The 22,537-nt window shown below is 40.6% G+C and overlaps 1 protein-coding gene across 1 annotated transcript in view; it reads left to right on the top strand.

The window, feature by feature from the left end:
- Positions 1–6,232: 6,232 nt before the first annotated feature.
- NLK (nemo like kinase) overlaps positions 6,233–22,537 on the top strand; it is a 273,486-nt gene continuing 257,181 nt past the window's right edge. Inside the window, exon 1 of the mRNA XM_007937355.2 lies at positions 6,233–6,690. Coding sequence (XP_007935546.1) covers positions 6,233–6,690 — 458 coding nt within the window. The remainder of the gene's footprint in view (positions 6,691–22,537) is intronic.

Below are 22,537 nucleotides of genomic sequence, written 5' to 3' on the forward strand. Positions count from 1 at the left end.
ATGTGTTGTTATTACTGGCCATTGACTTGGCTCCAACTCATGGGGACCTTATGTATAACAGAATGAAATGTTGCCCAATCCTGCACCATCTTCATGGGCATTGGTACATTTGACTCTATTCTTGAGGCAGCTCTTCCCCAGTCACATTTTGAGTGTCTGCCCACCTAGGGAGCTCATCTTCCAGAACCATATTGGACAATAATCTTTTCTGATCCATTGGGGTTTCATCAGCTAATTTTCAGAAGTAGGTGTCCAGCTTTTCTTCTTAGTCTGAAGGCTCTGTTGAAACTTGTCCACCATGGGTGACTTTGCTGGTATTTGCAATACTGGAGGCATAGCTTCCAACATCATAGCAATGTGCAAGTCACCATAGTATGACAAGCTGACAGATGGGTGGTGGAAATAAAAGTTACAGAGAATGAATGTCTAAGTTATTTAGGGAAGGAGAGATCCAGAAGGATTGAAATATCAGAGAAAGGCTTCATGAAAGATCTGACATTCCAGAAGTTGAGCCTTGAAAAGTGAGTGGCTCTTGGTTACAAGAGATAGAAGGATAAGCAGGAAGCAGTTGGAACATGGAGGGCATGACCGTGATGGGGTGTGTGTGCTGAAAGGCCAGTGGTGATGCTACCTGAAGGCTACTGAGTGTTTTTAGTAAAAAATATTAAAAAGGTATCATGGACCCAGCAAAGGAGGCCTTTGGCCAGTGTTGGATTACCCAATAAGCAAGGTAAGCAAGGACTTGCTTGTGCTTACCTACTAATCTGTAGCACATAATTTCACATTTTTTCACCACATGAAAGATGCTGCCAGGTACAGCTGGCATCTGTCTCTCTCCCAACCTCACAGCACCTTCTTACAGAATCAAAGCTTCTTTTCAAATTTATAATCCCTGACAGGGATGGAATATTCAGTAAACAAGGTAAGCATGGGCTCACTTGTGCTTATTTCTACTTTGCAGTGAACAGTTTCACATGTTTTTTTCACCACATTGTGCTCAGTTACTACTTTGTCATGAAACTGTTCACAACAGAGTAGTAAGTAAGCACAAGGAAGCCTGTGCTTACCTTGCTTACTGGATAATCTGCTTTGGCTGCTGGCAGGGCTTGAAAACAGAACTTTCTGCTTATTTTCCCCTATACTGCATGGCATCATTTCCTTATCATTCCCTCTGCTCTTTCACTCACTAGCTCATTTGCAAAAACAGGATTCACGATTTGTCATGGGAGATAACATGTGTAGCGTGCCCAGCACTGTTGAATGAGAGTTGCTCCCTCTGTCATCCTTTAATCTCGCTAGGCCTGGCTCAAGTTCTACAAAGTCTCTGCAGACAACTCATGGAGTAGACCATTTCTTGGAAGAAAGGGAAAATCACCTCCCACTTCCTGAACATTATATTTCTGCTTAAGCATTCTGATGTCCTGCTTGCTTTTTTGGTCTCTAAGTGCTATCTTGCTGACTCACTTCCGATTTCTTGTTCATCCTGCTCAGCTCCTGAAAATGGAACAGAATGGAATGGGCCAGATATTGTACTGTCCGATAATGTGTTTAAGGAAAACGGATGGCTGTCAGACTAACCCCATGTGGATGAGATGCTGGGGACGTGAACCAAGCAGCGCCCAAAATATATTTCTCATCTGACACTTAAGATACCTTACCGTGGATTGTAATACTAATAATAACCACCTTGTTTACTGGCACTGGTGAGGTGCCAGGCAGGCTCTGGGCTATGTGCTTTCCATGCATTGTCTCTTTGAATCATCACAGCAACTGGAGAAGGCAGGAATTCTCCTTTTTTTTTTAATGGATGAGAAAATTCAGAGTAAGATAAGTTAAGGAACTTGTCCAAGGTCACACAGCTAGTCAGGGATAGAGCAGGGATTCAAACTCATAATCTAGATCTGTGCAGTATACTATGGTAGCCACCAGCTACATGTGGGTAATGTAATATGGCTGGTGTGACTGAGGAAATGGAATTTTTAATTGAATTGAAAAGGGATGTAAGCACAAAATATACACCAGATTTCCAAGACACTTAGTACTAAAAAAACTGCAAACTATTTTACTAAATTTTTACATTGAGTACACGTTGACAGGCACCTCAAATATTATAGAAGGGTAGGGGTAGGGAAAGAGAATTAAATATTGAACTTGTACTGTTTGCCAAGCATGGTGAAATGTAAACAATTGGAACTAAAAATTCTTCTTTTTTTTTTAATAACTTTTTTTTGTGATTTGGGTGAAAGTTTACATAGAAAATTGGTTTTCTATTCAATAATTCATACACATTTTGTTTTGTGAATGCAATCCCTACAATGTAACAGCTCTTTTCCCCTCCTCTCTGAGTTTACTGTTTCCATTGGTCCTTCTTTCCTATTTCTCCTTGCCTTCTGAACGTGATCCCTGGGCAAATTTTGCCCTTTTGATCTCCTATGGTTCATTGTTCTAAGTAGTGCATACCTCCCTGGTATAATTGTTCATCTTATAGCCCTGTCTATTGTTTGGCTGAAATGTTGGGGGTGAATTCAGTTCCAGGCTTGAAGGGTATCTAAGAGCCATAGTCTCAGGATGTTTTAACAGAAATTAACACAAGTGGATGGCTTTAACAAATAGGAGTTTATTCTCTTACAGTTTAGCAAGCTAGAAATCCAAGGTCTAAGTGCCAGCTCTACGGGCTGGATGAAGGTCCCTCGACCTTGGGCTTCAGTGCTGCCTCTTGCTCCTTGCCCACTGGAGCTAGAGGCTTTTCTTAATTCAGGCAGCTGCTAGCTGCTGAGGCTGACAAACCCAACGCCAACAAACAAAATGGCATAGTCCCAAGATTACCAAACAACAATGATAGACCACTAGTTCAAGTCCAGAGACAGTACCAAGATTGATAGGAAACATGGCAGGCTACTGAATGAAGATTCAGTCACATGCAGAGTTCAAGCATGTGAAAAAGCTGCAGAGAACTTTCTCAATGCTTCTTCTTATATACTGGAAGTAGACCACATTCCCTAAGGCAGCTAGCTACTCAGCTGTCCTAGTAGATTCCACCATGGAGTTGATTACCAGTCTCATCATGGGCAATAACTACCTCCAGCTGTCCAGCCTCAAAACCAGGCCCACCAAGTTGACACACAACTTAAGTACCACATGGGGGTTCCATCAGTAAGCCTGGTCTTTTTTATTATCAGTCCTTTTGGTCTCATAGTCATGGCAGCTAGGGGTTGTGTGGTCTACTAGTTATTTGGACTAATCGTTTCCTTGAGTCTTTGATTTTCTTCACTCTTCTTTGCTCTTGATGCGGGGGAGATCAATAGTTTCACTTTAGATGGCAGCTCACAAGTTTTTAAGACCCTAATCATTACTTATCAAACTAGGGTGTAGAACATTGTCTTTGTGGATGATGTTATGTCAATTGACCTTGATGTCCCTGGATACTATGATCTTGAGCCCCTAGGTCCAGCAACTCATTCCCTCAAGGTGTTTGGTTATGGCTAAGATGTTTTCATAAGTTTTCCCCCTGTATGCTCTACTATATTCATGGATGTATTTGTAGCACATATAAATACATATGTAGACATATCCTCTGTCAAGCCTATGTATATACACATATATGTAGGTGTTGTCTGACTTGTATTTTAAAAAGATTATCGTGCCCTTGGTGAAGAATGGATTAGAGGAAAGACAGAATTGTGTTCCACGGGGTTTTCAGTGGCTGGTTTTTCATAAGTAGAGTGCCAGGCCTTTCCCCAAGTGCCTCTAGGCAGACTGGAACTTCCTTCTTTTTGGTTGGCAGCTGAGTTCATTAACCGTTTGCACACCCAGGGACTCCATAAAGATATCAGCGGCTTAAGTTTGGGTAATGATGTGGTGACTGGAGAGAAGAGCACAGGCAGAAATGTGTAAGACTGGGTGGATTGAAAGGGGAGGAGCAAGGAGGCAAAGGAAGGATCAAGGATGACCTCCAGGTTTCTGAGTGCACAGTTTTACAATGGATAAGGTTCTCTGAGCTTATTATTTCACATTTTAAAAGAAGAGGAAATTTCAAGTAAGTGAGGTTATATGAAAGAAAGATGTTATTTTAGTAAGATTTCAATGAGCAGAACTTGCTTGACTTAGAAAATAAGGGGGAAATTACTATCTTTGTGGTTAAGTTTATTGTTATTATTCTTTTTTAATTTGTATCATCAGCCTTGTATCATCTACTGAGAGTGGAGTTATGAAGGCTGGAGATAACACTTTTTGCCATGATCAGTATTAGCCATGGAGGACCAGCCATTATACTATGAACTGTCAGTTAACTGAGCTTCTTTTGTACCTGTTTGGTTGAGTAACGTGGGACCTTGAGTTTCTGAAACCCGACATCTCTTTTTTTCCTCCCCCTTTCTGAACACTTTAAGCCTTTAAAAAGGGTAGTAGGTAGCTCCTTACCAATGAACCAGCAAACGATTTGGACTCCGCCTTCTTTGTATATGTCCCGCCCCTTTAATCTTTAGACCACACCCCTTTCACTTGGTCCCGCCCCTTGAAGAGGTCGTAGCCGAGATGACAGCGAATTCTCCACAGTCCTGCCCTATAAGAGATCTGAAGGGCGGGACTGAGATGAATCATTTCTTCTATTTGTCAAGTCAAGTGTCTATCTGGCTCCAGCCCCGTCCTACTTCATGTTCAACCCAAGGATTGGTTGCTGTGTTCTTTGTCTCCAGCTCATGATTGGTTCTTCCATTCCGCCCCTTTCTTCTAGCTTTTGCAGGCGGGATTAGCACGCAGCTTCCTGCTCCTGCCAAAAAAAAATAAAAGAAGAAAAAGAAAAGAGGAGAGAGGCGAAAGAAAATGTCACGGAGATCTTTGGCTTTCTATTCGCTTTGAGTCTTGTCGGTCAGGCCAAACTCTGCCTTTTGATTGGTCTTTCTCTCTGCCCATCCCGTCTCGGGGGCGGGATTTCCCCAGGAGACCCACACCTTGCTGCCACTGGCTGAACAGTGCGCCTGTCTGAAGCTCTTGGCCCAGGATTGGAGGAGGACGCGGACAGGTGGGCGTGGATTGGCTAGGGCAGCCGGTCAGTGTGAGGCGGGGGCGGGGCCTTGGCGGCTGGTTGCGCGTGTCCGCCGCTGGCTCCGCTCTATCCGGCTTTGCTAGGGGAGGTGAGTCCGGCCGTGACGGTACCGGCGGCTGAGGAGGCGGCGGCTGAAGAGAAAGCGGCCGCGGGGACTGAAGCCGGGTGGGGGGGAGGGGGGGAGACGGAGCAGCCTTGAGCCCTGTGGGGGCCATCGCGCGGGGGGACCCACCCGCTCTCCCCCCCAACCCTCCTCAGCTGTAGCAGCCGGCGGCGGGGGCAGGGGTCAGCCAGCTTCCGACTGTACCCCGCCCGCCTCCCGGGGCTCCTATTCTTTGGCCCCGGGACCCTAACCTCATCCCGGGGCGGTTCCCTCTGGGCGTCCGAGTGCTGCCCACCTCTCTTCCTTCATTCCTCCCTGTACCTCCTTACCTTCACTTTGCCCCGGTTCTTTTTCTCTTCTCTGTGTCCTGCCCTGTCGCCTCCTCTCCTCACTCTATTCCTCCTTCCTTCTCTGGCTCATTCTACCCAGGAAAGTTTAGTTGCCCCCCCCCCTTCAGGTCTACCTGACTAGGAGTAAGCTAGGAGTAGGGGGAGATGTAGGAAGGCCTGAGAGTTCGAGGGGGGGGGAAGCTGTTTTCCCTGAAAAATTCCCCCCATCTTTTTAATTTGGGGTGGTTAGAGTTTTTAAAAATCGTGTTTTTGAGGAGGTGGTAGGTGTTCAGAAAAGGATGTGGGAATGGAAGGGGTAGATGAGTCAACCCTGTTACAAGATTCCAAGGGTGGTGTGTTACCTGATCCTTTTCGTGTGTGGAGTTCAGGGGGTCGGGAGGTTTGGCCTTTATTCCCACATTCAAAGTTGGAACCCCCCCCAAATTAAGAATGGAGTTTTAGTATCTACTTGTGGCTGGAATCCTGGGGGGAAGGGGTCCTTTTTTTCCTTTTTCTTTTTCTTTTCTTTTTCGTTTTAATTTTTTTTTTTTTTTTTGGCAACCCACACCCTTCCACGCACACTCACCCCAAAATTAAACACCAAGATCCTCTAACTTGTCTGGATTGACTGATGAAGACATAAAGCCAGTTTCCGCTCTATGTTTTTTGAGGTGGAGTGAGTGGTTTTCTTCATTTTTAAATGGCCAAATGACAGCTTGACCCAGTTTGCTTTCCAATCAAAGGGCATTTTTTTGAATGTCTCTTTGTGGCTCAAGAGCCAACGCAAAAATGATGGCGGCTTACAATGGCGGTACATCTGCAGCAGCAGCAGGTCACCACCACCACCATCACCACCACCTTCCACACCTCCCTCCTCCTCACCTTCACCACCACCACCACCCTCAACACCATCTTCATCCGGGGTCGGCCGCCGCTGTACACCCTGTACAGCAGCATACCTCTTCGGCAGCTGCGGCAGCCGCAGCAGCGGCCGCAGCTGCAGCCATGTTAAACCCTGGGCAACAGCAACCATATTTCCCATCACCGGCACCGGGTCAGGCTCCTGGACCAGCTGCAGCAGCCCCAGCTCAGGTACAGGCTGCCACAGCTGCCACAGTTAAGGCTCACCATCATCAGCACTCGCATCATCCACAGCAGCAGCTGGATATTGAGCCGGATAGACCTATTGGATATGGAGCTTTTGGTGTTGTCTGGTGAGTATGAAAAAGAAAAAAGACAAAACACACAACTTCTCGTGGTTTCTTCTCATGGCTCTGATTGGGCGAATCAGCCTTCATGTTCTTCATGGTTTTCACCAGGTTGACCAAAGTGGAGCAAGCTTCACTCAGCTGTAGAAAGCCACCCTCACTTGTGGGGTGAAGAGGCCTAATGTGTTGGCTATCTAGGCTTACACTTTGAGTCATGGGAGATTTTGGTGGAACACCCACTGATGAGTAACACATAAGTTTGCTGTCTACCAAACTTTTCTCTTTAGAACCTAAGCAGGGTTCTAAATGTAAGATCAACAGAAGAATGTTTGAGATACGTAAGCCTAATAAGACCTTGGGCGTATTCTCTCATGTTTGCGTTAGTTTTGATCAGTTGCCCAATTGTGTGGCAAATGTCACAGCTGACCCCAAATTATTCCTTGTAATAGTATCATTAGATATACTTTGCATAATGACTTTCCTTATCCTTTCAGTCTTTTCACTTTCAATCTTGACCCCTAGGAAGAAGGTAGGGTTCCTAGTTGAACTAGTTAGGATCATTGCTTGAGTGATTTATTTTAAACCATAAAGCTATAGTTGGGAAGCATGTAGCATTAGCCTTTTGATAAGAATGCATTAAATATAGCATCACACATGAGTACCACAAATGAGGTCAGTAGACTGTAGCTATGCAGTGGCCCACATTCAGTGTAATGTGTTAGTATCATTTAGTGTCTCTTAAGTTGCTGTTATCCCTTAGTTGCAGTTATGTAGTAGGAAATAAACTTTTTAAACAACTGAAACTGCTCTACCTTTACTAGTGCTAGGATGGTTTTCAAAAAGTCTAAGTTACCTTAAATGCAACATTTTGACTTGTTTGTACTACCTAGGAAGATTAGTAGTTTATAATAAAGTGCATTTATCAGTGTAAGATAATTCTGTCAAAACAATTAGAAGGAACTTACTGTTTTTTTTTTTTTTACCCCGAAGATTGGGTATGCCAGTGTGGATAGATGAATTGATATTTTCAGTTCATCCGAAACTAGATTTTTATTAATGTCTAAAAAAAGCCCCCATCACCACAGGAAAATGAACTCTTTGGAACTGGCCCTGTAAATGTCTCCTTTCGTTATTATTTTTGAGGCAATAATTGCTATGAGTATCATTTTTACATTATGTCTGGCCACCTTTATTTACATATATTTTAAATTTTATAATATACTAAGTGTTCTGGTCTTATTTATTGAAAAAAAACTGGTAGAGTCCAGTGTTTTACCAGTTAAATCTCCAAGGAGGTTACTGCTGCATTGCTCCTTTCTCCAAGGTGTACGGGATTCCTAGTGGGAAAGAGAGTGGAGCCGATAATAGTGCCTCTTCACATGCTTTGCTCAGGGACTTGCCCTTCCTGTGTTCCTCTCTTCCCTTCCATATTCTGTCCTCAGGGATTTCACTGTGAACTTCCATTCCTTGCCTATCCCTTGAGGATTTCAAAGCTGCTTCGGTAGGGGGGAAAGGAAAACAGGAAAAAGGTTGTTCCTTGCTTTCAACTTTGTCACTGATTTACGGACTGAGAATTTGTTTGAATTTTCTTAGATCTGGATGCTCGCTTTCATTTGCATACAATGCTGACAACTAGGGTCACTGAAAGGGAAATGGGTTGCAGCATTATTGACTGAATTTGAAAGGTGTTACTTACCTACAGCTTCTCAAAGGGCGATGTGACTTACAGAAGTTTTTAACTGTTCAAGCTGAAGAGAAGACGTTTTCTAAGACAGGGAAAGATAGTGGGTACCAGGAGTCACTGATAGATGAAAATCCAAATGTATTTGATTTTAATCCGTTTTAGAGCTCTTTCATTGTTTGACCCCCTTCTAACATGTATGGAGTTTGTGCGCAGTTTGAAGTGGACCATTTACTATACAGCAGTTGTTTGACGTTTGTCTTGTCTTACCCACCACATTTGTAAGCCCCTTGAGGGTAAGTACTATGTCTTCTGGCACTTTTCTTTTTCTCCCCAGCACCTAGCACAGTGCTGTGGCATCTTTGCTGCTTAATTAATCTCCTAGTGAAGTCCTTCTTTGTTCTTCAACCAAGTATTTCTAGTTAGCTGCTTTAAGCATTTTTATCAGCTGTTACAGGTGAAACAATTTGGCATAAAAAAAGGGAAGCGTTCCAGGTGTGTGTTTTAGTATGCAAATGTATTTCTATTTTTGTATTTACATATTGATGATTTGCTGTCTGAATTGCTTATTATCTTTGGAATATATTACCAAAGTAGAATTGCTAAACTAGAAATTTGAACACCTAACCAGAGTGAATTGCACTAATATTTGGAAACCCAAGCTAAAGGTATTAGTTACGTTTTTTTACTTTTTTAACTAACTGAACCAGAATTTCTCTTTTTAATTTAGAAAGCATCTAATGAGTCTGAAACAGCTATTTTCTAAAATGATTAAACTGGAACGTAATAATATTTTCCCAGTGATACATCATTTGATTCAAACCACTATACTGTATAACAACTTTTATATTATAAGATTAATTTAGATTCAAATACATATTCAGTTAATGCATTACTGTGGGCCCAAATTTTATAAACCTTCTTTTGGCATGCTGGCATTGCATGTGAAAGGGAGCCACATCTGCCCCCATTTCTTTTTCTAGACATGTACCTAGTGGTACTAATTGATGGCTAAAAAAGTTGTATGTAATTTTAAGGGATATTGTTCTTCATGTAGACAAGGAAAGATATTTGTAGAAGTGATGTGGCACTTTACCATTCAGATTTATCACTGAATAATGTAGTCTACCAGGCTTGATTTATCTTTCTGCTGAATTTAACTAGTGGAGTAACTTATCAGTATTGGACAGTTGTGTAGAAGTAGTGAATTACCTATTAGCTTGCTGGTAAAGATGGTGCTTTGACAGTTCAATTAAGGTTTCATTAACAACTGTCTGCTGTGTTTTATCTCAGAGTAAGGGTTCCAGTTTACCTGGTAATATGATCGTGGGGTAGCCAGAGATAAATTCATTGTCAGTGATAGACTGTTGTTCATGAGTTATCAAAGCATCATATATAATTTGACCTTCCTTATCAGATGCCAGGGTTTCCAAACCCCCATATGGACATTTTCAAAATGCAAAAACAAAACACAGAACAACCTACATAGAGAAACACCAGTGAAGATAATACAAATTTTAGTGAAGATAATATAAATCCAACTTTCTGTGCGGTTCATATTTCCCAGAGGAAATATGTGCTTAAAGATGTGACAGCTTTCACCCAGATCACAATAAAAAGTTTAAGAAAATCTTGTGACAGCTTTGCAGTAAGTATTTGGGGGTTCCTGAAGTGTATACTTTTCAGAGTGAGAGGAAGTTGAGCATATGAGAGAAGTTTGAGGACCACTAAATCAAGGCAGTTTGACACTGGCAACCTAAAAAGATCGATTAAATTAATGGCACATTTTACCACCTTGATGAAAGTGAGTCTGAGAGAAGCTGCTTCTTTATAAAGCTAATATTTTGGTTTTTGAGTTGTCTGATTAATAATAAAAAAAAAAAGAGCTCTGGTAGTTCAGTGCCTAAGGCATTTGACTGCTTACCAGAAGGTTGGCAGTTCAGACCCACCAGTCATTCCACGGAAGGAAGACAGGGCAGTCTACTTCTGTAAAGATTTACCATGTAGAAACCCAATGGGGTCATTATGAGCTGGAATTGACTGGATGGCAGTGGGTTTTGGTTTTGGATTAATAAAAAGATCAAAGATCTAGGGGTTCATTTGGTCTGTTGCCTTGGTATTCTAAGTGAAGTTGGAGAACAATGAATTTTATTATTTTAATATCTTCAGCAGGTTATTTATTTTTTAAAACATTTTATTATGGTTTAGGTGAAAGTTTGCATAGCATATTAGTTTTTCATTCATACACAGGTTGTTCCATGACATTGGCTACAATCTGTGCAATGTGTCAGCGCTTTGCCCATTTCCACCCTGGGTTCCCCATTTCCATTATTTTTAGTTTTCCTACCCCTTCTGGCCTTCTCATCTTTGCTTTTGGGCAAGTCCTGACCCCATGGACTCATCTCATTCTAGGGAGCACAGTCCTCACTGGTATTATTGTTTACCTTTTGGGCCTGTTATTTGGCTGAAAGGTGATCTCAGGGGGTGGCTTCAGTTCCAAGTTAATAGGATGTTTTAGGGCTGTAGTCTGGGGGTTCCTCTGGTCTCTTCTCAGACCAGTAAGTTTGGTCTTGGTGAATTTGAATTTTGTTCTGCATTTTTCTCCTCCTCTGAATGGGGCCTTCTTTTGTGTTCCTGGGCAGAGTGGTTGGTAGTGGTAGCTGGGTACCATCTAGTTCTTCTGGTCTCAGGTGAGGCCTTTGGACTAATTAGTCCTTTGAACTAATTGCTTCCTTGAGTCTTCTGTTTTCTTCGTTCTCTAGTAGTTGTGGAAAAGACCAGTAGTTGTGTCTTAGATGGCTGTTCACAAGCTAATAAAGACCCCAGATGTGGCTTACCTCAGTCGCATGTAGAACAGTATCTTTATGAACTGTGTTGTGGTAATTACCTAGCTGTTCCCCAAAGCTGTGTTCCTTAGCCTTCAGGCCCAGTATATCAGTCCCACAAGGTGTTTTGTAATGTATAAGAAGTTCCCATAGTTGTGCTCCCTATGTGCTCTGTAATGTATATGAATATACCTGCAATATATACAAATACATATGTAAGAGTATCCACAGCTGTACTTATATATATGGAGTCCTGGTGATGTAACTAAACACTCATCTGCTAACCAACAGGTTTGTGGTTCCAACTCACCAGCTGCTCCATGAGAGAGAGATGTGGCAGTCTGCTTCTGTAAAAATTATAGCCTTGGAAACCCCATGGAGCAATTCTACTCTGTCCTGTAGGGTCACTGAGTCAGAATCGACTCATTGGCAATTGGTTTGGGATTTTTTAGTTGTATCTATATATGCATGGGGGTGTACTTTTGTAGGACCACCCTCACCTATTTAGCATACATATCTACCTGTGTTTCCACTTGCAATTCATTGTTTGCGATTACTGTTGCATGTTTGTATATGTTACAGTGTTTATTGTAGTTGCCCTTTATTCTTGCATACGTCTTAGTGTCTTCCTTTGCCTTGGTTAGGTTGTGCTGACTTCTTCCATATTATTTATTGCCTTTCCCTTCACCAAAATTAACACATATCTGTGTCTGCTATCTAGTTAGTGATTCTCCTTCCTTCCCTCTCCCATCCCTGGTAACCATCAAAGAATGCGTCTTTCCGTATGTAAATCTTGTCTTGATTTTTTTGTAACAGTGATCTCATACGAGATGTGTCCTTTTGTGATTGACTTATTTCACTCAACAAAATGCCCTCCAGATTATCAATTTTATGTTGTGAGATGTTTTACAGATTTATCATATTCTTTATGGTTGCTTATTACTCCCATTGTATGTATGTACCACAGTTTCTGTATCCGTTCATCCACTGATGGACACTTAAGTGTTTCCATCTTTTTATTGTTGTGAATAATGCTGCAGTTAATCAGCAGGTTACTTTTATCTGTCTTTCAGAATTTAAGAATCACGGTAATAATACTTGGTTATTTAGTTGCTGTGTGATCTTGACAAGTTATTTTAACTCTCTGTTCCTCAGTTCCTCATCTATAAAATAGGGATAATGTATTTATTTCATAAATGGTGTGAGGACTAAATAAAGTAATCATTTAGTACACTGTCTAGCGTATAGTAAGCACTCAGTAAATGTTAGCTGTTTTGATTGTAGGTATTGTTGATAGAAAAGTCAAGCTGTTGAGTTCATGTGCATACATGTAGTTTTATTTATTGTCTTATTTACCAGGTGAGATCAAGGTGCTGACTATTTTTGGAGACATGAGTTTAAATACCATAGAGTGTCACCTCAGTTGTGCTGTATACCAGGGAGATAAAAGAAGGGTGAATTAAAAAGGACCAGTGGAAAAATATTCTGTCCTGTTCTGTCAGTTAAAAACAAAATTATATAATATCCTTGTTTGTATGGGCCTGGTAGGGGTTCTATTTAGTAGCTCTCTGCATTCTTTTAGAAAATAATATGGATTTATATACTGGGAAAGAACTTACTTTTTTTGTTTTCAGAATGTGACAAATGATCCTTCAAGGTTTAGCTTTAGTGAAAATTCATTTTACTGGTGTTTAGATGTAAAAGTGTGAATTGCTAAAGAAGATCCCAGTGAGGTGTGGGGGAAATGTGTGTGATTTAATGAAAAATTATGCAGTGTAAGCCCTTGTGCATGGCAGAGATTGTCTAGTTTGCTCATCATGTGAAAATTAGAGGTGTTTTACTTGTGAAAATTAGAGGCATAGTTTTTTTCTTGATACTTCCTTTGGTCCTTTTAGTCCCCAAATAGCAAACTATAACTTGGAAAAATGGGAAATACTTTTGGGATACGTTTGGAGAAAATCCTGGAGTGAGTTGCACCAGAAAGAGTAGTATACTAACATACTACAACATACGTAGTATGTTGTTATTAATGTGTTTTACAGGTTAAGAATCGGTAGTATTAGAAATTTTTCTCTACTATCGGCCAAGATTAACAGCCACAGCTGGATTCTTTGGGGGCGTCTACTTTGTGAAAAGAGCTTTGAAGAAGCAGAGCCTGCACCATAAAAAGGAAACGGTTGCTCTTGTAGACATAACAAAGCATCTGTGTGAAACTAGAAATGTGGAAATCCATATTGTTAATTTTAACTACAGACAAACTTACTTTTAGAAACTGCAGGTTCATGGTTGATCATAAAGTAGTAGAGAAAGCAAAGAGAGTTAATCAGAAACTAACGCTACTGCTCTAGTTTCTTGAAGGTTGAAACCCCATAGACTGTGACATTGCAAGCTATTTTGTACTTAGGCTCCTGATAAGATTATCCAAATTATATTCAAAAACAAAACCAATAACACAACAAAGGAAGTTTGTTTTATTCTTAAGGAAATATTCATGTTATACTATTGAATATTAGCTTAGAAAAAAGAAAATATTTTTTATTAAAAGGCTGTCCTCTAATGACGTGTTGGAATGTTTCATTATCTCTACAACTTAGCGGATCAGTTTTCAGTAACTTCCGTATTGTAGAATTCAGTGGCTATTCTTAGTTTTCATTAGATTTGTTGGTGTCATAGCAGTTCAAGAATCAACTGTTTTCTATACTGTATGTTTCCTTAATATGCTGATTTGATATCTTTGATGGAAATTGTCAAGGCCAGAGAAATTTCTGTTTGTCATTGAACCAGTAAACAGAAAGAAGCCACTGGCTAGAAACCCTTTCATTATAAGGTTATATTTGGGTTTTACTTTTGATTCCCCAGGCATCCATAATACTCCAGTGAATTATTTGTTGATTGGGACAGCTAATGCAGATCAACAGTGATTTCCTAACTAAAATAGCTTTTGTCAGTTTGATCCTGTTGTTGCTTGGGGGATAACACAGAGTGCCTAAGGCAACAATTGTAATACTATCAATAAGCATGTGGCAAGTCATGATAGACCTAGTCCAGTAATTCTAAGGTACCTAGACAAGAGACATTGAAAAAATTCTGGCACTGCAGCGTTAGGAAAGATGACTGTTGATTTTAAACTTTAATAATTGTATTGATAAAAATAGAGATAGTATGTACAGGGATGTCTGCCATTGATAGTGATTGGTGTTCTTTACCTAAACCTAGTTTCACTTCTGTGTTTGCATCAGTTTGGCTAATAAAAAATCATATCTACTATCAGACATGGAAAACTTGTACTTTGGAATTCAATAGTCATTGACAAGGAAATCTGGAGGCTTAGTGCCTGAGGCATTTGACTGCTACCCTGAAGGCTGGGGGTTCAAACGCACCAGCCACTCCTCCTCGGAAGGAGGGTTGGGCAATCTACTTCTGTAGATTCTCAATGTCTTCGAAGCAGTATCACTACAGAAGTAGATTGCCCAACCTTCCTTCCGAGGGGTGGCTGGTGGGTTTGAACCGCCAGCCTTCTGGGTAGCAGTCAAATACCTTAGGCACGCCACCAGAGCTTCTAGTGATACCGCCTCAGAAATCCAAGGAGGGGTCGCTATGATTGGGGACGGCACTAATGAGGATATTTAGTTCTACAAAACTTTTTGCAAATTTCTATCAAGCTTCTAGTGTTATCTGTACTGGGCTTGGTATAGGCATATAGAAATGTTTCATGTTCTTGCCCTGAAGGAGTTTATAGTTAACGAAAGTGAACGGTGTAAAAAGAGTTGAAACTTGAAACTAAATTTGAAACCATTAAATAAAAACATAAGGGTGTATTATTTTTGTTTGTTCTTAACAATACCTATTATTATATGTTGACTGTTTGCCAGGCACTGTGCTGGATGGTGGTGGTGGTGTTATGTGCCATCAACTCGGACCCAACCCATAGCGACCCCTCCTTGGGTTTCCGAGGCAGTATCACTGTGGAAGTAGATTGCCCCATCTTCCTTCCGAGGAGTGGCTGGTGGGTTAGAACCGCCAGCCTTCTGGTTAGCAGTCAGGTGCCTTAGGCACTATGCTACCAGAGCTCCCTGTGCTGGATGGTAGAAGGTGTTATATATGATCTAGTGGGAGAGACAGATTTGTGAGTAGATAATTATAATTTAGTGTCAAATGCAACATTAGAGATACTCCCTAGTTATTTTGGAGGCATAGAGGAGAGATTTCTATGGAACATATGGATGCTTTCAGTACAAAAGGTAATGCCTCTACTGAGTATTAAGAATGAGTGAGAGTCAACCCATGGGGAAGGGCCTTGTAAGTAGATGGGCCAGTATGCAAGAGGCCACAAGGACTGGAGTTGTTGAAATACAAAGTACAAGGCAGGCTGTTGTAGGAGATGAGGGTAGAGAAGTAAGTCAAAGCTAGTTCGCTTGGAAAAGTTATTTAAAGTTTCTGAGCCTTGATCTTGATTTGCTTATTTATAAAATCCTGTGAGTCCTAAAGAGTGTATTATAAAATTGCATTGTGTTTTTAAGGCAGAATGGGCAAGTAGAGTTTGCTAGTGACCACTTTTTCTCTTTAGTACTACAGATGTTGAATAGGCCCTAAAGTTGTTTAAAGGAAGATGAGATAAGTGTAACCCTGATCCAATGTGATGACATTTATAAGCTTTTCAAGTTTGGGATCAGATTTTAAATGTACTGTTTATTAAAGAGACTTATTTTCATCTATTACAGACCTATTGCTGAGGATTATGCTTGTTATATTTGTATATATATAGTTCATTTGTGGAGAAGAGCCTATTTGCAAATGGGCAGTGGATTTCTTCCTAAATGTAAATCTGATACAACTATTTTCCTGAATAGTACTTTACCTTTTTAATGTTTTAGACTTGCTTATTTTCTGACTATTTATAGTGTTCTTAAAATTTTAAAATAAATTCTAGTATTAAGTATTTTGTCTTTTTTACGAGTAATTAGGTGAGATTGGGGGGGCGGATAGTGCTTACATTAATTACCAAATTGATTTTAAATTCTTTGTTCTCTCCCAGGAGCCTCTTAAATCTGATTTGGGTAGAGGATGTACTGGTTTGCAGAGGGACTTCCCAGAAAATGAGCCATGACACAGCTTTAAGGCAGGTCAGGGCATACAGTGCCTGGAGGTAGAGAGGAGCATGACTTCCAAGGCCTTCCCATAAGAAGGGAAGCCTTTCCAGAAGCCCCCAACTTCAGCAGTGTTGCTTAGTAGATATACAATGCAAACCACATATGTGATTTTAAATTTTTTAGTAGCCACATTAAAAAAAAAAAGAAAGAAACAGGTGAAATTAATTTTAGTGATATATCTTTCTTAATCCAAAATAATACCGTTTCAGCATGTAACCAGTATAAAACTAGTAATGAAGTATATTTTACATTTATTTTTTTCACATCAGTGAAATCTGATGTGTATCTTATGCTTACAGCATATTTCAGTTTGGACTAGCCATATTAAATGTGGCTACTTACTACCTTATTGACTACAGTTCTGAAGTCTCATTGGTTTTACTGAATTGTATTCTAATTTCTGAACCAATCACAGTCCATGGAGATGGGATTACTTTTGGAGCAGTTGCTCCCCATCCGACCTGGAGGTAGACTTGGACATGGAGTCGGTTATAAGTGGGAGGAAAAAATACTAGTTCAAAATTGGAATTCTTTTAAATGGATAGAGCCAGGACAGAGTGGATGCTTGGAAGACAATCATTAGTGACCAACAAGAGTAACACAGTCAGCTAACTTGTGTCAGATATAGAACTTGACAAGGTACATCCAGAGAGCAAAGTGGAGTAAGGTTCTCTGTTGTCCTGTCTGCCCTGATTTATTTGGGGTATTTTCCTTTTCTTTTCCGAAACCTTGTTTGCTTCAAGAACATGAAATTAGTACCTGATCCTTGCCCTGTTTATTTTTTTCTCCAATTAGCTCAGATATTCCCCCATTGATTTCTTTTCTTTCCTCTCTCAGTGTTGTGGTTTTGTAATCTAGATAAAGTTCTTAGGCTTGTTTTCAACTTAAGTACAGAGCTCAGTAGTGTCAGGCAGCAAACTTCTTAAATGGAAATGACCAACACAGAAACTTTTTATTTATCCATTTCTTGACCTAAAATTCTTTCTCTGAGCCAGGGAGAAAAGGTAAATAGAGACATTTGAACAAATTGATAAAATTAGTCATTTGACCCATATTGCAGCTTTTTTTTTGGTCTGCGTAGATAGAAATTACCCTCTAATTTACATAAGCAGGTGATTTTTCTTACATGCTAATTTTCTTAATGTACCATGGCAGAGAGCTGCAGATTTGCAAATTGTGTAAGTAAATTGAAATAAACCAGGTGACTTTATCTCATTGTATTATCTTACCCTGACTGAAGTACCCAAAGGGTGCAATTATCATGTGATTGTCTCATTGCACATCTAAGTTAACAGACAGCTTGTTGCAAAGTTTTATTCCCACCTTCTCCATTTCCCTCTCTTTTTAATTTTTGTTTAAAAGTAGGAAACTACAGATTCTTATATTTACTTAGACAAGGCTGAGAATTTAGGAATACAAGTGTGGGAAAATTAGAGCTTTATTAAAAATAATCCAGAAGCCATAAAAGTTGGCTAGTAATATGGGTACTGTACAAAAAAAAAGGGTCACATGTATACTTAGTTTGGTTTGGAATCACCCAAGAGAATTATGTGAGAACCTACAACCATGTTTAATTAGTTGGCCTCCTCTGTGTTCATTTTCCCAGGTTCTGCGTTTTACAGTAATTGGGGTTATTGTAAAGTTAACTGGATGTGTACTAAAGCCAATGATCAATTAAATATTGATGCATATTATTTTAAAAACCAAACTAACTTAATGCAACATATTTCAAACACCATTTGAATAAAATGGAAATTTTAGAAAGCTACAGCAGTTGGCTTCAGGGGCTCCTTTGTGTATAGATTCATGAGGAAAAATTTAAATCAATAAAGCACCTCCCTTTTTTAAAACACTTGAATATTAAGCTTAGTAATTATAATGTTAGGAGCTCTGGTAGCATAGTGCCTAAGGCACTTGACTGCTAACCAGAAGGCTGGTGGTTCAAACCCACCAGCCACTCCTCGGAAGGAAGGTTGGGCAATCTTACTTCCGTAGTGATACTGCCTCGGAAACCCAAGGAGGGGTCGCTATGAGTCGGGGCCGACTCGACGGCACATAACAACAACAACAACAACAATTATAATGTTATTTAATTCCTCAGATGTTAAAATATTATCCACTTAGTGATATGTGTGGAAATTAACTGCTGCTTGTCTGTTAGTTGTCATACTGTGGTGGCTTGGGTGTTGATATAATGCTGGAAACCATGCCACTGGTTTATCAAATATCATTTCAGTGTAGCTTCCAGACTAACATAGACTAGGAAGAAGTACCTGGTGATCTACTTCTAAAAAAAAAATTGGCCAATGAAAACCTGAAGAACATCAGCTGAACCTTGCCTGATACGGTGTTGGAAGATGAGCCCCTCAGGTTGGAAGTCACTCACATTATGATTAGGAAGAGCTGCCTCCTCAAAGTAGACTCCTCCTTTAATGACATGAATGGTATACAGTCTTTAGGACCTTCATTTGCTGATGTGACATCACTTATAATAAGAAACAGCTGTAAACATCTATTAATTGAAACATGAAATGTACAAAGTATGGCTCTAGGAAAATTGGAAGTGTCAAAAATGAAATGGAATGCTTGAAGATCAATATCCTAGGCATTAAAAACCAAAAAACCAAACTCAGTGCTGTCGAGTTGGATCTGACTCATAGTAACCCTAGTGACCCCTCCTTGGATTTCCGAGGCAGTATCACTATGGAAATAGATTGTCCAGTCTTCCTTCTGAGGAGTGGCATTAGTGAGGTGAAATGGACTGGTATTGGCCATTTTGAATCAAACAGCCATATGGGAATAACAAATTGAAGAGAAATGGCATCATATTCATTGTCAAAAGAACATTTCAAGATCTGTGCTGAAGTGCACGGCTGTCAGTGATAGGCTCATATCCACACCCCTAAAAGGAAGACCAGTTAATGTGATTATTATTTCAATTTATGCTCTGTGATAGTTGGAGCTGTGTGTCAACTTGGCCGGACCCCAGTTCTGTGTGGTTGTTCCCATGATGGGATCGGATGACTGTGTTCTGAGTGGCCAGTCTGCCAAGGGGAGTTTCCCTAGGGTTGTGGCCTGCTTCCAGGATATCCAGGGACATCCTGGGAAGAGAGACATTCTTCTGTGGATCGGGACTCTGGTGTGCTGCCTACAACCTTCCGTGAGTGAGCAGCCCACTGTTCGGCCTGGAGATCTTGGATTCGTCTTTCGTTGGAGTCAACAGCCAGTGTACTGCCTGCCAGCCTTGAGCTTCTTGGCCCCCTGCGGTTGCGGAAGCTAAGTCTGCCTCCAGCCTGACGTTTCCTCCAGGGACTTTGGACTTGCCAGCTTTTATACGTTTGTGAGCCATTTTCCTAAGATAAATTTCTCTCTCTCTCTCTCTCTCTCTATCTCTCTATCTCTAAGCTTTGCTGGTTTTTGTTTCTCTAGAGAACCCAGTCTAACACATGCACCGATCACTAATGCCAAAGATAAAGAAGTTGAAGATTTTTACCAACTTTCACAGTCTGAAATTGATCAAACATGCAATCAAAGATGCATTGAGAATTACTTATTTATCTAGTGCTGCTGTAACAAACACCACAAGTGGATGGCTTTAAGAAACAGAAATTTATTCTTTTGCAGTTTAGGAGGTTAGATGTCCAAGTTCAGAGTGCCAGCTCTAGGGGAAGGCTTTCTTTCTCTTTTTTTCTCTTTGTCTTTCGGTCCTAGGAGGATCCCAGTATAGGGACTCTGGGTCCAAAGGATGTGCTGTACTCCTGGCTCCTCCTTCTTGGTGGTAATAGGTGCCCCACTCTCTGCGCCTGTCTTTCTCCTTTTATCCTTTGTAAGGTAAAAGGTGTTGCAGGCCACATCCCAAGGAAACTCCCTTTACATTGGATCAGGGCTGTGATGGGACTAAGGGTGTTGCATCCCACCCTTAATCCTATTACTTCTGATTGGCTTGCCACATCAGATCACATCACGGGGTATCATTACATATATGCCACATTACATCATTGTGTAACTGCTAAACCACTGAGAATCATGGCCCAGCCAAGTTGACACAAATTTTTTTTTGGGGGGGGGGCACAATTCAGTCCATAGCATTACTAGTGATTAGAATGTGGAAGTTAGAAATGAAGAAGGAGGATCAGTAGTTGGAAAATATGGCCTTGGTGATAGAAATGATGCTAGAGATCATTTCCATCGCCAACAACCTAGTCATTGGAAATACCTTTTTTCAACAGCGTAACATTAACTGTACACATGGACCTCACAAGATAGAAGACATAGAAATCAAATCAACAGTATCTGTGGAAAAAGACAATGGAGAAGCTTGATATTATCAGTCAGAACAAGGTCAAGAGACGATTGCAGAACAGGCCCATCAGTTACTCATACACAATTTCAAGTTGAAGCTGAAGAAAATTAAAACAGGTTCATCAGAGTTGTTCAAAGTACAACCTTGAGTACTATAACTCACGTGAATTTAGAGGCCATCTCAAGAATAGATTGACACGTTGAATGCTGATGACTGAAGACTAGACGAGTTGTGGGATGACATCAAGGGCATTGTACATGAAGAAAGTAAAAAGTCATTAAAAAGGAAAGAAAGGACAAAGTGGATGTCAGAAGAGACTCTGAAACTTGCTCTTGAACATAGAGTAGCTAAAGTGAATGGAAGAAATGAAGTAAAGGTGCTGAACAGAAAATTTCAAGGGAGGCTTGAGAAGAAAAACTTAAGTATTATAATGAAATGTGCAAAGACTTGGCATTAGGAAGCCAAAGGGGAATAATACTTTCCGCATTTCTCAAGCTGAAAGAACTGAAGAAAAAATTGAAGGCTTGAGTTGGAATATTGAAGGAATCTATGAACAAAATATTGAATAACACAAGAAGCAGATGGAAAAGAAGATGGAAGGAATATACAGAGTCACAGGACCAAAAGCCATTTCAGGAGGTAGCATATGATCAAGAACCAGTGGTATTGAAGGAAGAAGTCCAAACCACTGAAGGCATTGGCAAAAAACAAGGCTGAGTTGACGGAATACCAATTGAGATGTTTCAGCAAATGGATGCAATGCTGGAAGCACTCACTTGCCTATACCGAGAAAATTTGGAAGACAGCTACCTGGCCAGTTGACTGGAAGAGATGCGTATTTTTGCCCACTCCAAAGAAAAATCCAGTGGAATGCAGAAATTATCACACAATGTCATGAATATCACACACAAGTAAAATTTTGTAGAAGATAATTTTAAAAAGGTTGTAGTGAGGGAAAATTTCAGATTAGTTAAGAATCATATGTGGATTTGGGTGAAGGGAAGGGCAATATAACAAAAGTGTGTGACCAGCACAATAGGGAAAGAACACAGAAACGTGCACGAAAGATAAAGACAACAGTTGCAAATACTATAAACAGATGCAATACTACATTACCACTAACAACAAACACTAGCCTATGGATAATAAGGGAGCTCTGGTAGCATAGTGGCTAAGGCACTTGACTGCTAAACAGAAGGCTGGCGGTTGAAACCCACCAGCCACTCCTTGGAAGGAAGATGGGGCAATCTACTTCCGTAGTAATACTGCCTCGGAAACCCAAGAAGGGGTCGCTATGAGTCGGGTCCAACTCGACGGCACATAACAACAACATGGGTAATAAATGCATACACAGGTGAAAAGATCAAATGTGAGGAGGCAAACAGGAATATACCCAAGAACTCTGGTGGCATAGTGCCTAAGGCATTTGACTGCTAATCAGAAAGTTGGCAGTTCAAACCCACCAGACCCACCAGCCACTCCGCAGAAGGAAGACTGGGCAGTCTACTTCCATAAAGGTTTACCACCTCAGAAACCCAAAGGGGGTTGCTATGAGTTGAAATCGACTCGATGGAGGTGAGTTTTTTTTTTTTTTAATTTTTTTATATATAGATAGATAGATTTGGCTAATGATAATCTTGCATGTGTATTTGTGCTATAAAAATACCCATATACGTTATAGAACTAACAGGACAGGGTTGGAGTAGCTTTTCAGTGATAACCATGCACCTTGGGGGAGTGAGTCACTGGGCCTGCGGGTTGGGACCATGGTATCGGGCGACATCAAGCTCAGCTGGCACAACATAGTCCTTAAAAATTTTGTTCTACACCTGCGGGCTTGGGACCATAGTCACGGGACATCAAGCTCAACTGGCATAACATACTATATAAAACA

Source organism: Orycteropus afer, unplaced genomic scaffold, assembly GCF_000298275.1.
Source record: "Orycteropus afer afer isolate SDZICR_OR568_19922 unplaced genomic scaffold, OryAfe1.0 scaffold00042, whole genome shotgun sequence".
Classification (NCBI taxonomy): domain Eukaryota; kingdom Metazoa; phylum Chordata; class Mammalia; order Tubulidentata; family Orycteropodidae; genus Orycteropus; species Orycteropus afer.